The sequence below is a fragment of the Cherax quadricarinatus genome, chromosome 4 (assembly GCF_038502225.1).
Source record: "Cherax quadricarinatus isolate ZL_2023a chromosome 4, ASM3850222v1, whole genome shotgun sequence".
In the NCBI taxonomy this organism is placed as follows: Eukaryota; Metazoa; Arthropoda; class Malacostraca; order Decapoda; family Parastacidae; genus Cherax; species Cherax quadricarinatus.
In genome coordinates, this window is record NC_091295.1 from 48,999,331 (window position 1) to 49,016,860 (window position 17,530).

A 17,530-nucleotide genomic window follows, 5' to 3' on the forward strand; every position below is an offset into this window, starting at 1 on the left:
AGCGTAAATAATAAAAATAATTTCTATTGAGCCATACAAAGAAGTTACAGTAGTTATACATTCCAGTTGATTGTGTTTTAGATATTGATCTTAGTATAATACAGATATAATTTGATACAGTTGTAGGATCAGTGCATTATACAGTGCATTCTGGGCAAAGTAACTTAAGACCTATATACTACTTAAATCTAGACAAAGTATATAATTAATGTCAATGGGTAACAATACAGCTTGAATAATCCAGCATTGCTTATCAAGAACTACCTAGAGGAACACATCAAGGTCCCTCCTAAAGAACCCTTACATTTGAAGTGAGGATTAAAGTCTTCGAGCCCTTATGCTAATCGAGTTATTCCTTAGTTTAGTTATTGCACCTCACTTTTCAGTTGTGGTATCCTGTGCTATCCTACCTCCAGTTCTTGTAAGGACTAATTTGATTGTGCTGATGTGGAATTATTCTTTCCAGTACTTTTAGCCCTTTCAGGGTTTTTGACGTACTAGTATGCCTAAATTCTAGCGCCTTCAGATCTAGTGAGAGAAAGCTGGTAGGCCTACATATGAAAGAATGGGTCTATGTGGTCAGTGTGTGCAGTATAAAAAAAATCCTGCGGCACACAGTGCATAACATCCCATATCAAAATCTTTGAAAGGGTCCTAAGAAGCAAGATTGCCACCCATCTAGAAACCCATCAGTTACACAACCCAGGGCAACATGGGTTTAGAGCAGGTCGCTCCTGTCTGTCTCAACTATTGGATCACTACGACAAAGTCCTAGATGCACTAGAAGACAAAAAGAATGCAGATGTAATATATACAGACTTCGCAAAAACCTTCGACAAGTGTGACCATGGCATAATAGCGCACAAAATGCTTGCTAAAGGAATAACAGGAAAAGTTGGTAGATGGATCTATAATTTCCTCACAAAGAGTAGTAGTCAACTGAGTAAAGTCCGAGGCGGCTACGGTGAAAAGCTCTGTTCCACAAGGCACAGTACTCACTCCCATCTTGTTTCTCATCCTCATATCTGACATAGACAAGGATGTCAGCCACAGCACCGTGTCTTCCTTTGCAGATGACACCCAAATCTGCATGACAGTGTCTTCCATTGCAGACACTGCAAGGCTCCAAGTGGACATCAACCAAATCTTTCAATGGGCTGCAGAAAACAATTTGAAGTTCAACGATGAGAAATTTCAATTACTCTGTTATGGTAAACACGAGGAAATTAAAACTTCATCAGAGTACAAAACAAATTCCGGCCACAAAATAGAGCGAAAAACCAACGTCAAAGACCTGGGACTGATCATGTCAGAGGATCTCACCTTCAAGGACCATAACATTACATATATCAATTGCAGCTGCTAGAAAAATGACAGGATGGATAATGAGAACCTTCAAAACTAGGGATGCCAAGCCCATGATGACACTCTTCAGGTTGCTTGTTCTATCTAGGCTGGAATATTGCTGCACACTAACAGCACCTTTCAAGGCAGGTGACATTGCTGACCTAGAAAATGTACGGAGAACCTTCACAGCGCGCATAACGGAGATAAAACACCTCAGTTACTGGGAGTGCTTAAAGTTCCTGAACCTGTATTCCCTGGAACGCGGGCAAGAGAGATACATGATTATATACACTTGGAAAATCCTAGAGGGACTAGTACCGAACTTGCACACGAAAATCACTCACAATGAAAGCAAAAGACTTGGCAGATGATGCAACATCCCCCCAGTGAAAAGCAGGAGTGTCACTAGCACGTTAAGAGACTATACAATAAGTGTCAGGGGCCCGAGACTGTTCAACTGCCTCCCAGCATACATAAGGGGGATTAATAATAGACCCCTGGCAGTCTTCAAGCTGGCACTGGACAAGCACCTAAAGTCGGTACCTGACCAGCCGGGCTGTGGCTCGTATGTTGGATTGCGTGCAGCCAGCAGTAACAGCCTGGTTGATCAGGCTCTGATCCACCAGGAGGCCTGGTCACAGGCCAGGCCGCAGGGGCGTTGATCCCCGGAACTCTCTCCAGGTAAACTCCAGGTAATGAGAAAGAAAAACTTTGACCATGTTTTTGGATTAAAACAGCGACTTTGCACTCTATTTTCGTTTGGTATTTATTGTTGTACATGTTTTCTAGTTTTCCCGGTCTCATTTTATAGAATGGAAGACATATTACAGAAATTAACATGATTTTGACTTGTTTTACAATGAAAAGTACCTTGAAATTGAGCTCAAAGTAGCAGAAATGTTCGATTTTTACCAAAGTTCAAAAGTGAACGAATCATGCTACGCGTCCAATACACGTCAACTGGTGAGTCTGACATTCTTTTACAAGTGCACTGATATTATTTATAACATTTCTACACTAATGCAGTAGTCTGCATAACAGTAAATCTTCTATTTTTTGTGAGAATAAAAATTCAAAGTTGAAAGCAAAAGAATGTAAGAGGGGCATGGGGACGTGACTGATGGACAGAGGAAATGTTATTTTAGTGCCAGGAATGTCATTCTTGTTTATTCTGGACCCTGTTTGGAAATTGGCATCTTTTGAAATTTGTGTGAAATTGGCAAAATTGCTAAATTCTGACCACTTTATTGGATAGTTGAAATCAGTAAATGGGTGGTTTCTTGTACTCATTCGATAGAAAAAATGGAGTTATAGCGAAATAATTATGATTTTTGTCGACTAGTACACTGAAATTGGCCGAAAATAGGGCTCAAAGTGGGCAAAATCGCTGATGCGTAACCATCGTCAAGACTGCTAACTTCGCGAGAGCATAATTCCGTAAGTTTTCCATCAAATTTCATACTTTTGGTGTCATTATGATCGGGAAAAGATTCTCTGTCTTTTCATAAGAATATTTTTTTTTTTTTTTTTTTTTTTTGCGACCCTGAGAACAAGTCTCGAAGAGGGCCTGGCGACCCTGAAAGGGTTAAAATGCAAATTCTGAAACTACATCTTTCTCACCTATATTCCGGGGAGCATAATTTGTATGCTTTTAGGCATTCTCAGTAATTAAAATGCTTGAAATTATATGAATAGTGAAAGCTCTGTACTTTATCCAGACCTGCAATTTCTTCTTCAAATGGAGTTGTTACTTTACAGATATTGTACTGTATATTTCAGGTACCGAGTGAAACTGCCTTAAGGAGTATCATCATATTTGCATCTTTTATTTTGAAGATTCTTGTCATTCATTTTTCCTTGTGATAGTTACTTTGTGTACCTTGTACTGTCCTTATGATCTTTTGGTGCTGTTACTTGACAAAATTATATATCTATTTGTATGTAAAAGAGTAGAACTGTATTAATAATGCCTTGTGTTCATTGTTTGTATGGAAAATGAATTTTAACTCTGTATGACATAACTATGGTAAATGAAAGCAATTATTGTGCAGGGAACTCGCCGTATAATATTTAGATATAAATGACTTTCGAAATGCAGTAGAAGAAAGTCCACTGATTACAGAACTGTCCTTTGTTACTATCAGAGCAAAACAATCTTGTCTATCCACTACAGTCACCATTCCCAATCACCTGCTCCTCCCTATTACAGCCTCACTTAATGACAGAGTTCCATTCCTAGGACCACACCAGTATACAAATTTGTCGCTAAGTGAGGAGCACTACAGTGGACCCCCGGCTTACGATATTATTTCATTCCAGAATTATGTTCAGGTGCCATTACTGAATGAATTTGTTCCCATAAGGAATATTGTGAATTAGGTTAGTCCATTTCAGACCCCCAAACATACACGTACAAACGGACTTACATAAATACACTTACATAATTGGTCGCATTGGGAGCTGATCGTAAAGCGGGGGTCCACTGTATAGTGGTAGTGGCTTTGTGTCGACTATCTTCAATATTGTTTTACTGTCACCTTTTCACCATTTATAACATTTCTGGTATATTTTTAAATGTTTATACATTAGTGTACTGCATACAGCCTCTCCTCACTTAACGACAGAGTTACATTCCTAAGACCATGTCGTTAAACGAATTCGTCACTAAGTGAGTAGCATACTATAATGGAAGTGAGTTTGGGTCAGCCATCATTGATATTCTTTTAATGGTAGCTTTGCACCATTTATAACATTTCTGGTATATTTTTAAATGTTTATACAGTAGTGTACTGTATATTGAAATAAACAGAATAGAGGAAATAAGCTCTAATATACGTACATTATTTAGGTATGAATACTGGTCAGAGAGCCTGTCGTAAATCTGAGGCATCGGTAAACAAGTACGTTGCTAAGTGAGGAGAGGCTGTAGTCAGTTATACTGAGGATTTATTGTGCATGCTTTTAACTTAAATATGGCCCAGATACTTCAGAGCATGTACATATTTTATTCTTGTAATATTTTTCTATTTATGTATTTGCTTTTTGGTAACAAACATACTTGGAATGTTTTTAAAAAATTGCAGTATGCAGATTTCAACACTATTTTTATGTTTATGTTTATCTGTGTTCTAATGTGCTTAAGTTATATGGATTATTGTATATTCAAGTATTCTTTATTTGAATTTTACATTTTACCTTGTTCTTTTCTAGTCTGTTACCAGAAAGCTGAGGGTAATGTGGGTTGCACACTTTTTTTTAAATTTATTTGCTTATATTATATAGGCTTTTATTGCACAGCTTAAGGATGTAATGCTAAATGTCAAAGATTTGCTGACATGTTGTAAAAAGACAGTGCAGAGCAAATCTTTATTTGCAGTTATTTCTCTCTAAATAGAGCTGTATCATAGACAACTGCACTTAGGGAATGGAAGCATATAATGATGTTAGGTCTATCCGGACTATTGTCAAATTGTCATGAACTTCCTTTGCTAAGTGCAGGTTAATTGTGAATTATTTCAGCCATGGTATTGTCTTTCCTTCTTTAAAGCCATAGTGTATCAGTTCATCGATAAAGCCCTAATTAAAGAAAAAGTGTGTTTGGGGTGGGGGCTGGAAGGTTTGCTGTGCATATATTGTCTTTTAACCCCACTAACAGGGTTGTGCTTCTTGATTATTTTATGTTACTAGCTGATTTGTCAGCTAGGGTTAATGTGTTTTTTATTTATGGCAGTGTTGAAGACAGATTGCATAATCAATTTTACTTTGTTTTTGTTCACTGTTTTAAGTTTTGTAAAATAGATTTTTGTTCTATATTTTCTTTTTCTTTACCCTTCTCACTTTAGCTTGTATGTAATGGAGAAGTTTGTCTTTAGAAATTTTTTAAGAAAATACATATATTAAATGCCTTGGCCCTCCCTTCTTAACTGCAGAATCTGTTTAATGCTCAGTACATTAGACTGAGATTTTATAAAGTGATTTATCACTTAGTCTACACTTTCCCTATTACTATGTAGTTACCATGAGCTGTATTAGCAGGGGCTATCCATACTAGTGGAGCTGCATTTGCAGTGATTATGGTAATTAAGAGTTGTGCATAGCAACTGTTCAAGATGTGGTTGTGTTGAGCCCCTAAATCAGTGTGCTGGTCTCTGTGTATTGATTAGCATCACAGGCTGAGAATTGTGCTGAGAGGACTTGCATTAATTGACTGTCTTACCTATCAGACAATGCAAAGACTATAATAATAATAATATCTTTATTTACTACCAGTACATGTACATGGTATACAGACCTAGCTGACATCAATGACATACTACTACATAGAAAGCCCCTTGTTATGCTCCGCATGTCGGGCAAATTAGGTCAGTGTCCCAGGATGCGACCCACACCAGTCGACTGACACCCAGGTACCCATTTTACTGATGGGGAACATAGACAACAGGTGGAAAGAAACACGCCCAATGTTTCTACTCTGGCTGGGAAATGAACCCAGGCCCTCGCCGTGTGAAATGAGAACGTTAGACACCAGAGCCCATATATATCTTACCACCCTTATGCACTCTTAACTACATACACGTCTGAAAGTTGCATATTCAATGCAGAATTCTCTGACTTTTTAAATAAAACTAATCTGTGCTTTCATTTCACACTTACACTAACTCTTCACTCTTCAAACCCCTAAAGAATACACTCCACAACCAACACAACACTATGATTCATGCTGGGTACTACAATATATTATTATTGCTTGCATCTTTCCATTACCCTGTTGGTATCTGATAACAAGGGAAGAGGCATTGAAATTTAACATTTGAATCCACCTTTTTTATGTTTTTTCTTTTGGTGTGTGTGTGTGTATGTGTGTGCACACACCTTTTCAAAGAACCCCTCTTCCCTTTTCTTACGACATGAAAAAATACTGATTAAAATTCATATTTGGAAAACTGGGGTGGAGTGCTTACTCCAAGGCTTGCCCAGTACCCAGTAGTTACAGATGAAAACATTCTTGCCAATTACCTAGATGATGCTCATCTTTGACCATGGTCCCATCATTACACAATTCAACAGTAGTTTACTAAATATCAGTGACATGCCAACTATTAGCATGTCTACCCAGACTACCCTTTGCAACATTGACTTTTCTCGCACACCCCATAAATTTTCATGCTAGGTCCTTGATTCATTGGCATAGCGTATATTGACCCCCCTCCCCTTCACTGCATGGAGAAAGTTTTCTGTATTTCTGCTCAATGTAACTAAGGGTATTGGATGATCACATATTACCTGTGTACCTCTTCACAATTAGCCAACACCTTTTGCTCTATGCTGTACACAGTAGTGTCAGGATGCTGGTGAGTGACCCTAGACACCTAGAGGATTTTGGAGGTCAATGCCCCTGTGGCCTGGTCACAGACCAGGCCACAGGGGCATTGGTCACAGACCAGGCCTCACGATGGATCAGGGCCTGATCAACCAGGCTGTTACTGCTGGCCACACATAAACCGATGTACGAACCACAGCCCGGCTGATCAGGTACTGACTTTATGTGAAATGAAAATGTTTATTTCCTTGCAAAGCTTACCATGTGTGGTTTACATATAAAATATTAATTACCAAGAAGACCACTAGCCTGCCTAGGCATTTCAGGTGTACTAATCCTAATTCTTACTCTATAATGGCACAGGTTATGGAGCAGTACATTTTAATATACATTATTGCATACTGATATAAAAATTAGGTAACTGAAGTGATTAACAGTAATTAGATTTACAATAGTACAAAACATATAACAATAATACAATTAGTAAATTTAGTAATGGAAATGGTTTTATCTTGTCATGTTACTGTTTCTATAAAAGCTCCTATATTGGGAGAGTTTTTCAGGAAAACTTAGGATTAACTTAAGATTTATTGGGCAGTAGCTAAATTAGGAATTTTATGTTTACAGTCATTTGGGTGAATGTAAAATAGGGGGAATTACAGATAACAGGAGTAAGTCTATTTTGTTTTGAATGTGTTCAAGATACAAAAAAAAAGAGAATAGGTGGTTTTCACATAGTTAGCTGATGATGGGGTGTGTTAGGGAGATGTTTTTTAATGGTAGTTTTGAAAATGGTGGTTGAGTCTGCAGTTCTAGATTTTTTGGACAGGGAGTTCCAGATTTTAGGCTCTTTTATGTACATTGAGTTTTTGTAAGTGCTTGTCCAATGCCTTCATGAAAACAGACAGGGGTCTATTGGTAATCTCCCTTATGTATGCAGGGAAGCTAGATCCCAATTTTGACCTCTCCCATCCTTGAAACAAACCCAATTGCATCCCATTCTCCAGGTGAAGAATGACCTTTGTGGGTTTAGTGCTTCTTCATGACTAATAATTATGATGGTGTGTGTGTGTGTGTGTGTGTGTGTTGTTCATGTCAGTGACATTTCTCGGCTGATGTCCTATCAAAACAGCAAGCTTTAGGTAACATCTCTCCCATCACACTTTGCCAGTATACCCAACTCTTAATTGTAAGATTATCCTTTTTCTTGCAAATGTTTAATGGCAGATTTTTGCATAATATGCATATAATATTCACTGTCAACTAAAGCTACAAAACCTACCCATCACTAAAGTAGAGACTTTTGTTTATCTTACGTGCAGCTGATGACAGTAGTTGATCAGCATTTTCAAGGTCTTTGACTACCATGTGTTCCTTTGAACATTATTTGGCAAATCTGTTTAACCATCATGGAACTCCTAACTCAACAGTAGTGTAATTGCTGGGTTTGATTCCTAGTAAGATTTGCTACAGTGCTCTACTATCTTCTTGGTAACCTCTAAATATCAAAGAGGCAGTTAAAAATACTCACACTTTCACCGAGTTTAAATCTATACTGTAGCATACTCACTAGTCAATTTTTGTGTCAAAATTGGTTACACTACATTGTGTGGCTCCTTGAAATTAATGCATAGCTTACCATTAAAAGATGGTTTGTGCCTTAATGATAGTGAAGGGCTCTTAGTCTAAGGAACTGGAACTTCCCTACCCTTTGGTTGAACCTGATTATGTCCCCTTCCTCAAGCACTGTATGACTCCCTACAGGGATAGTATCTCCCTATATACAGTAGCTCCCCTGTATCTGTGGGGATACCTACCTGGAGTATACCGGGAGAGAGTTCTGGGGGCAATGCCCCCGCAGCCCGATCTGTGACCAGGCCTCATGGTGGATCAGGGCCTTACCAACCAGGCTGTTACTGTTGGCCGCACATAATCCAATGTACGAACCACGGCCCGGCTGGTCAGGTACTGACTTTAGGTTCCTGTGTAGTGCCTGCTTGAAGACAGCCAGGGGTCTATTGGTAATCCCCCTGATGTATGCTGGGAGGCAGTTGAACAGTCTTGGGCCCCTGACACTTATTGTGTTGTCTCTTATCGTGCTAGTGGCACCTACCTGGAGTTTACTGCAGATACCTGAAACCATAGAGAGTAATGAACTGTGTGTGTCATTTTTCATTTACATACATCCCTATGATAGTTTAATTGATAAATTATGCACAGTAAGTTGAGAATTAGCACGTTTTCACAAATGGTATGCATTTCACAGCTTCTCTTTAGGCCATTATTAAGCAAAATTAAGGGTTATTTTCAGGCCATAGTAAACCACTTAAACCAAATTCTGCAGATATAGAGGGTTCTGCTGTGTATGTAATAATGCATAGTGTAAGGTAAACTGCAAATTAACATTATTGGTTAAAGCTTATTAAATACTGTCCCTTCAAGAAGGATGGCCTCATGCTGGTGAAGGGTTGTTGACTCGAGGAAATAGGGCTAATCTCAACTTTCTTGGATCAGACCTGATTGCTTTCCATTTCCCAGGTGCTATATGACCCTTTTTGGCTTAGCACTTCCCAGTGATTTTAATAATTATTATGTACTGAAAATGATCCTCTTTCCTTCCATGTCTGTCTCTGATGCATGGAACTGCAAAGAAAGACTGGCCCAGGTAGTGATAAAGGTTGTATGATCTGAGTATTCCTGGCTAATGGAAAATCCAAAATAATCAAACAAGAGCGATGGAATGTAAACTGCAATGCTGCAACTGAAGTACGTGCAGTAGACAGGAAAAGGAATATAGTGTTGCTGTGTAGTAAATATGAAAAAATGAATGGGTGTGCATGAACAGTTGTGTGCTATGATGATGAACAGCAAGATTGTTAATGCTTTTCTCAAGATAACTACATAGTGAAAATTGAAAGATCACAATGAAATTATCACTGGTGTCAATACGCAGACGATGTCGCTTTTGGAGCCGGCGATGTGAATGGATGTTTTTGTTATTAGTGGTGTTCGGTATGATTATAACAATGCATTATTGGATAGTGGCTAAAAAAGACATTGAGGAACAACCCCCTTGTATAGTGTTGCAAGAACAGAGGCGAGGACTGTTCCCATTGTTATCTGCAGTGTCAACACTTCTTTCTCATCTCTCTATCACACATTTTCTTTGTTATGACTCCTTATGGGGGGCAATACAGGAATCAGGCCCACTGCCCTGGGATGTGCATGCCCACCTTTGTGCTCTTAATGAAAAGGTATCTGTGCATGATGAGGCTGAACTATTAAGAGCTTTCAGACGTCGTGGGCTGACCCTAGAATACAGCTCTGCTGAAGGCCAGTACACTATTAGGAATTCGTCTTCCGAAGCTGTAAACTTTGAAGTCCCAACAGTCCGTGTGGTGCTTTTTGAGGAAGACGATAGGTTGCACATGTTACGACGAGTAGGCTGGCGACGGCGTGTATTACCGCCTGACTGTGATGCTCATCCCACTCTACAGTGCTTTCCCCCAAATCTAGCTGCACTGCCTCTGCCAATGCGACCTTTTGGCCCTCTCACTCTGCCTGCCCCCAGAGAAGACATAGATTTACTCAAGTTTCACTACCCAGACACTTGGTGGAGACCTCTTCAGCCTCACTGTTAATTACTTCACTTGTTTTAGAGGTAGGAAACTTGCATGCTAATTAATATATACCATATAGTACAACATTTCATGTCCAAAGTCAAAGTCTTTTGTAGCCTTTGTAAATTTATTACATTATTATTATTATTATTATTATTATTATTATTATTATTATTATTATTATTTACCTTAGATATTTAGATATTTAGTGTTGGAGTGGTTGGTACTTTTGTTTAATAAATGTATGAAAGAGGGGAAGGTACCTAGGGATTGGCGGAGAGCATGTATAGTCCCTTTATATAAAGGGAAAGGGGACAAAAGAGACTGTAAAAATTATAGAGGAATAAGCTTACTGAGTATACCAGGAAAAGTGTACGGTAGGATTATAATTGAAAGAATTAGAGGTAAGACAGAATGTAGGATTGCGGATGAGCAAGGAGGTTTCAGAGTGGGTAGGGGATGTGTAGATCAAGTGTTTACATTGAAGCATATATGTGAACAGTATTTAGATAAAGGTAGGGAAGTTTTTATTGCATTTATGGATTTAGAAAAGGCATATGATAGAGTGGATAGAGGAGCAATGTGGCAGATGTTGCAAGTATATGGAATAGGTGGTAAGTTATTAAATGCTGTAAAGAGTTTTTATGAGGATAGTGAGGCTCAGGTGTGTAGAAGAGAGGGAGACTACTTCCCGGTAAAAGTAGGTCTTAGACAGGGATGTGTAATGTCACCATGGTTGTTTAACCCTTTGACTGTTTCAGGCCCCTCTCTGAAACTGTCATTCTATGTCGCTCAATTTTTGAAAAAAAAAAAAAATTTTTTTTCTTATGAAATGATAGAGAATCTTTTCCCGATGGTAATGACACCAAAAGTTCGAAATTTGGTCGAAAACTCGTGAAATTATGCTCCCGCGAAGTTAGCGGTCTCTGCGACATATGCGTATCGGCGATTTCGCCGACTTTGAGCCCTATTTTCAGCCAATTCCATTGTTCCAGTTGACCAAACTCATAGCTATTTCTTTAGAACTCCATTTTATCTATCAGCTGAGTACAAGAAACCTCCCATTTACTAATTTGGACTACCCAATATGGTGGTCAGAAATTGGCAATTTGGCCAATTTCACGCAAAATAAAAAAGATGCCAATTTCAAAATAGGGTCCAGAATAAACAAGGTAGACATTCGTGGCACTAAAATAACATATGCTCTGTTCATTAGTCACATCTCTAGGCCCCTCTTATATTATTATTGCTTTCTATTTTGATTTTTTATTCATACAAAAAAATACAAAATTTACTGTTATGCAGACGACTGCATTATTGTAAAAATGGTATAAATAATATCAGTGCACTAGTGAAAGAATATTAGACTCCCCAGTTGACGTGTATTGGACGTGTGGTGTGATTTATTTACTCTTGAACATTGGTAAAAATCGAACATTTCCGCTACTTTGAGCTCAGTTTCAAGGTCGTTTTCATCGTAAAAGTAATGAAAATCATCTCTATTTCTATAATATGTTTTCCATTTTATCACCTAAGACCATGAAAACGCGAATACAACGATAAATACTATACGAAAATACACCTCAAAGTCGGCGTTTTATTCCAAAAAAATGATCAGAGTTTTTTTTTTCTCATTACGCAATGTGTGCTGCAGGATTTTTTTTATGTGGTGCACACTGACCACACAGACCCATTCTCTCACATGTGGGCCTACCAGCTTTCTCCCACTTGATTTGAAGTATTGAGTATATATACGTCAGAAACATTGGCTCGTAAGACGTATTTATACGTCGAAAACAGTCAAAGGGTTAATATATTTATAGATGGGGTTGTAAAGGAAGTAAATGCTAGGGTGTTCGGCAGAGGGGTGGGATTAAATTTTGGGGAATCAAATTCAAAATGGGAATTGACACAGTTACTTTTTGCTGATGATACTGTGCTTATGGGAGATTCTAAAGAAAAATTGCAAAGGTTAGTGGATGAGTTTGGGAATGTGTGTAAAGGTAGAAAGTTGAAAGTGAACATAGAAAAGAGTAAGGTGATGAGGGTGTCAAATGATTTAGATAAAGAAAAATTGGATATCAAATTGGGGAGGAGGAGTATGGAAGAAGTGAATGTTTTCAGATACTTGGGAGTTGACGTGTCGGCGGATGGATTTATGAAGGATGAGGTTAATCATAGAATTGATGAGGGAAAAAAGGTGAGTGGTGCGTTGAGGTATATGTGGAGTCAAAAAACGTTATCTATGGAGGCAAAGAAGGGAATGTATGAAAGTATAGTAGTACCAACACTCTTATATGGGTGTGAAGCTTGGGTGGTAAATGCAGCAGCGAGGAGACGGTTGGAGGCAGTGGAGATGTCCTGTTTAAGGGCAATGTGTGGTGTAAATATTATGCAGAAAATTCGGAGTGTGGAAATTAGGAGAAGGTGTGGAGTTAATAAAAGTATTAGTCAGAGGGCAGAAGAGGGGTTGTTGAGGTGGTTTGGTCATTTAGAGAGAATGGATCAAAGTAGAATGACATGGAAAGCATATAAATCTATAGGGGAAGGAAGGCGGGGTAGGGGTCGTCCTCGAAAGGGTTGGAGAGAGGGGGTAAAGGAGGTTTTGTGGGCAAGGGGCTTGGACTTCCAGCAAGCGTGCGTGAGCGTGTTAGATAGGAGTGAATGGAGACGAATGGTACTTGGGACCTGACGATCTGTTGGAGTGTGAGCAGGGTAATATTTAGTGAAGGGATTCAGGGAAACCGGTTATTTTCATATAGTCGGACTTGAGTCCTGGAAATGGGAAGTACAGTGCCTGCACTTTAAAGGAGGGGTTTGGGATATTGGCAGTTTGGAGGGATATGTTGTGTATCTTTATATGTGTATGCTTCTAGACTGTTGTATTCTGAGCACCTCTGCAAAAACAGTGATAATGTGCGAGTGTGGTGAAAGTGTTGAATGATGATGAAAGTATTTTCTTTTTGGGGATTTTCTTTCTTTTTTGGGTCACCCTGCCTCGGTGGGAGACGGCCGACTTGTTGAAAAAAAAAAAAAATTTAGGTTTGGAGGGGCATCTGAGCTGCAATGTCAGGATGCGTCTGGCAAGACAGTGATAATGAGTGATGATGAGTGTGTTTTCTCTTTTTAGGGCCACCCTACCTCAGTGGGAAACGGCTGGTGTTAAAATAAACCATTGATAATTAAGGTATATAAGAACAGTGAACATGTTTGTTGCTTTTTTATATAATTCTACAATAAATCTACATTGTGTTAATGGATGGAAATTCTCATTTCAGGTGCGAGTACTTTACATATGCTGAAAATCATCCTAATTTCTCTACTTCTGGCTGATACTATGATGATCTCACATGAGGTTTTGGTTTTATTGGCTGAAGCAACACTGCCACTCTGCATTGAACTTGGATTTGTCAACAGACATTGATGGTTTTTCAGAAGATGCTTCTATTGAATAGTTTCTGACATGCAATGGAACACCTCTTCATTGGTCAATAGTTTTTTTTTTTTTGTCCCGTGCAAGGGCTTTCTTCAGTCAACATTTATCTAAACCTACTGAACTTTTTAATTAAATTTGTATACTGTAGTTTGGACATTATACAGTATACAGTGGACCCCCGGCATACGATATTAATCCCTTCCTGAGAGCTCATCATATGCCGAAACTATCGTAAGGCGAATTAATTTTCCCCATAAGAAATAATGGAAATCAAATTAATCCGTGCAAGACGCCCAAAAGTATGAAAAAAAAGTTTTACCACATGAAATATTAAGTTTAATGCACACAAACTGAAGAAGACATGCACAGTTAGTAGATCTGGTGATGATTGATGGGATGGGAGGAGGGGAGAATGTCGAAGTTGTTATTGTTTAGAAGGGGAATCCCCTTCCATTAGCACTTGAGGTAGCAAGTCCTTTTCTGGGGTTACTTCCCTTCTTCTTTTAATGCCACTAGGACCAGCTTGAGAGTCAGTGGACTTCTGTCGCACAACATATCTGTCCATAGAGGCCTGTACCTCTCGTTCCTTTATGACTCTTCTAAAGTGGTTCACAACATTGTCATTGTAATAGTCACCAGCACAGCTTGCAATAGCTGTGTGAGGGTGATTTTTCATCCATAAAGGTTTTCACCTTTGTCCACATTGTACACATTTCTTTAATCTTTGAAGTAGGCAACTTCATCAATTTCTCTATCCCCTCCTCCGAAGCAGTTTCCTCAGGTCTGGCCTCTTGCTGTTGAAGATGATCTAGCAGCTCATCAGTGGTTAGTTCTTCATTGTCCCCCTCCACCAACTCTTCCACATCCTCCCCACTAACCTCCAACCCCAAGGACTTCCCCAATGCCACAATGGATTCCTCAACTGGCATACGATTCCCAGGGTTAGCCTCAAACCCTTCAAAACCCCTTTTGTCTACACATTCTGGCCACAGTTTCTTCCAGAGTTCAAGGTCCTCTTAGTCACTTCCTCCCAAGCCTTACCTATAAGGTTTACACAATTGAGGATATGAAAGTGATCCTTCCAAAACTCTTTTAGAGTCAATTGAGTGTCTGTGGTCACTTCAAAGCATTTTTGAAACAGCTTTTGTGTACAGTTTCTTGAAGTTGGAAATGACCTGCTGGTCCATGGGCTGTAGGAGAGGAGTGGTATTAGGAGGCAAAAACTTGACCTTAATGAAGCTCATGTCCCCAGAAAGTCACTCTGCCAAGTCTGTAGGATGACCAGGGGCATTGTCTAATACCAGGAGGCACTTAAGGTCTAATTTCTTTTCAATTAGGTAATTTTTCACATTGGGGGCAAATGCATGGTGTAACCAGTCATAGAAAAAGTCCCTAGTGACCCATGCCTTACTGTTTACCCTCCACAGCACACACAAATTAGCCTTGAGGACATTGTTTTGCCTGAACGCTCTGGGAGTTTCAGAGTGATACACCAATAAAGGCTTCACTTTGCAATCACCACTAGCATTGGCACACATCAGAAGAGTAAGCCTGTCTTTCATAGGCTTAAGTCCTGGGAGTGCCTTTTCCTCATGAGTAATGTAGGTCCTGCTTGGCAGTTTCTTCCAAAACAGGCCTGTTTCGTTGCAATTAAACACTTGTTCAGGTTTAAATTCTTCGCTGTCTATGTAATCCTTGAATTCCTTCACATATTTTTCAGCTGCTTTTTGGTCCGAATTGGCAGCCTCACCATGCCTAATCACACTATGTATGCCACTACGATTCTTAAATCTTTCAAACCAACCTTTGCTGGCCTTAAATTCACTCACATTACCACTAGTTGCAGGCATTTTTTCAATTAAATCCTCATGCAACTTCCTAACCTTTTCACATATAATCGCTTGAGATATGCTATCTCCTGCTATCTGTTTTTCATTCATCCACACCAATAACAGTCTCTCAACATCTTCTAACACTTGCGATCTCTGTTTTGAAAACAGACATGCACCTTTTGCAATAACAGCTTCCTTGATTGCTGTTTTCTTGGCCACTATATTAGCGATGGTTGATTGGGGTTTGGTATACAACCTGGCCAGCTCCGACACACGCACTCCACTTTCGTACTTTGCAATTATCTCTTTCTTCATTTCCATAGCAATTAGCGCCCTTTTTCCCGCAGGCTTGGCACTAGAAGCTTTCTTGGGGCCCATGGTGACTTATTTTGCAGAAACAAGCACCAAAAACACTGTGATAATATGGAATGTACCGAATGTATGCTTAGATGCGAGCACACTGGCTGGCTTGTAAATACTGGCACACATGGGGCAGTTCAGGCCACACATGGGCGTGTCCTGGACGAATCACGTGTGGCGAGGCAAAATTTTTGTGTTAAAATGTAACGTATGCCGATGCCATCATATGCCGGGGTCCACTGTATACTGTATTTCTAAGTCTTGAATGGTATGCGGTTAAAATTTTGAAAACAGTGATAAAACAAAATTTAAAAACAATGCAGGCTTTCTTGCTTGAGCTTATATAGATGCAAGAAAACTGCTCATTATAATAATGGCCTTGGAATTTGTAGACTAATGAACTATATTTATTTAGGGAAAGATTTATTTAATATTAAAACAAATAATAAATATCTTTATGATATATGCTGTATGTATTAATAATATTCAGTATGACATTATTAATACCATTTCTACTAATAGTGCATTTGCAAAGAATCTTCCTCTATTGTTGCTCAGATGTCACTGGTTTTCAAATTAAATGTATGTAGAAGATTCCAGGACTTTAATTTGTCTTAAAAGTTAATATTATGAAGATTGACCTTTCAAGGGGTACCTTGATGCTAGCAAAGAGCTCTTGATCTAATAAATTAAGAGCTAACTGTCCCTTGAACCAAACACTATCAACTCCCATTCCCCAGGTATTGCATGACCATTACATATTTCCCATGAGAATAACATTCAGCTCTTATAAAGCTCCTCTATATAGTGTAACTGTTTTTTAAATGTAGGTGAAAAAGTTAATTGAAAATAAGATATAAAAGCCTTGCCATGAGCTATTCAATTTTGGGCATATTGTACTATCTCACTTGCATTTACAAAATACACCTAACAATGCTGATGCATAGTGAGGTACAACTGCCATATGTGGGTTGAGGTACTGAGGACTGGGATTATATAATACTGGGATACTTCTTGATGATTGTGAAGCTAGTGAACCAAGTCTGGTTAATGTTAGGATTTTACTGAAATTCTTAAGAGTCAGAGCAGCAGCAGCAGATGTGGGGTAGGATGTAGGAGTGGGACCCACTGCTGCATCCTACCCTCAGGCTCCCACTAGTTATGACAGGATGTAGGAGGGGGTCCCATCAGCAGAACCATGAGGCCCGGTGGCCTGATGGCTAAAGCTCCCGCTTCACACACGGAGGGCCCGGGTTCGATTCCCGGCAGGTGGAAACATTTCGACACGTTTCCTTATGCCTGTTGTCCTGTTCACCTAGCAGCAAATAGGTACCTGGGTGTTAGTCGACTGGTGTGGGTCACATCCTGGGGGACAAGATTGAAGACCCTAATGGAAATAAGTTAGTCCTCGATGACGCACTGACTTTCTTGGGTTATCCTAGGTGGTTAACCCTCCGGGGTTAAAAATCCGAACGAAATCTCATCTTATTTAGGATGCAGGAGTGGGTCCCTCCAGCAGAGCCATGAGGGTGGGATGTAGGAGTGGGTCCCTCCAGCAGAGCCATGAGGGTAGTTTACCTGGAGTTTACCTGGAGAGAGTTCCGGGGGTCAACGC

The 17,530-nt window shown here is 39.4% G+C and overlaps 1 protein-coding gene across 1 annotated transcript in view; it reads left to right on the forward strand.

Moving 5' to 3' along the window:
* The window catches only part of LOC128684533 (uncharacterized), a 33,338-nt gene extending 16,829 nt beyond the window's left edge, over positions 1–16,509 (forward strand). Inside the window, exons 2-3 of the mRNA XM_053770776.2 lie at positions 9,323–10,328; positions 13,566–16,509. Of these exons, the coding sequence (XP_053626751.1) occupies positions 9,592–10,308 (717 nt within the window). The 5' untranslated portion in view covers positions 9,323–9,591 and the 3' untranslated portion in view covers positions 10,309–10,328; positions 13,566–16,509. The remainder of the gene's footprint in view (positions 1–9,322; positions 10,329–13,565) is intronic.
* The last annotated feature ends 1,021 nt before the right edge of the window (positions 16,510–17,530 follow it).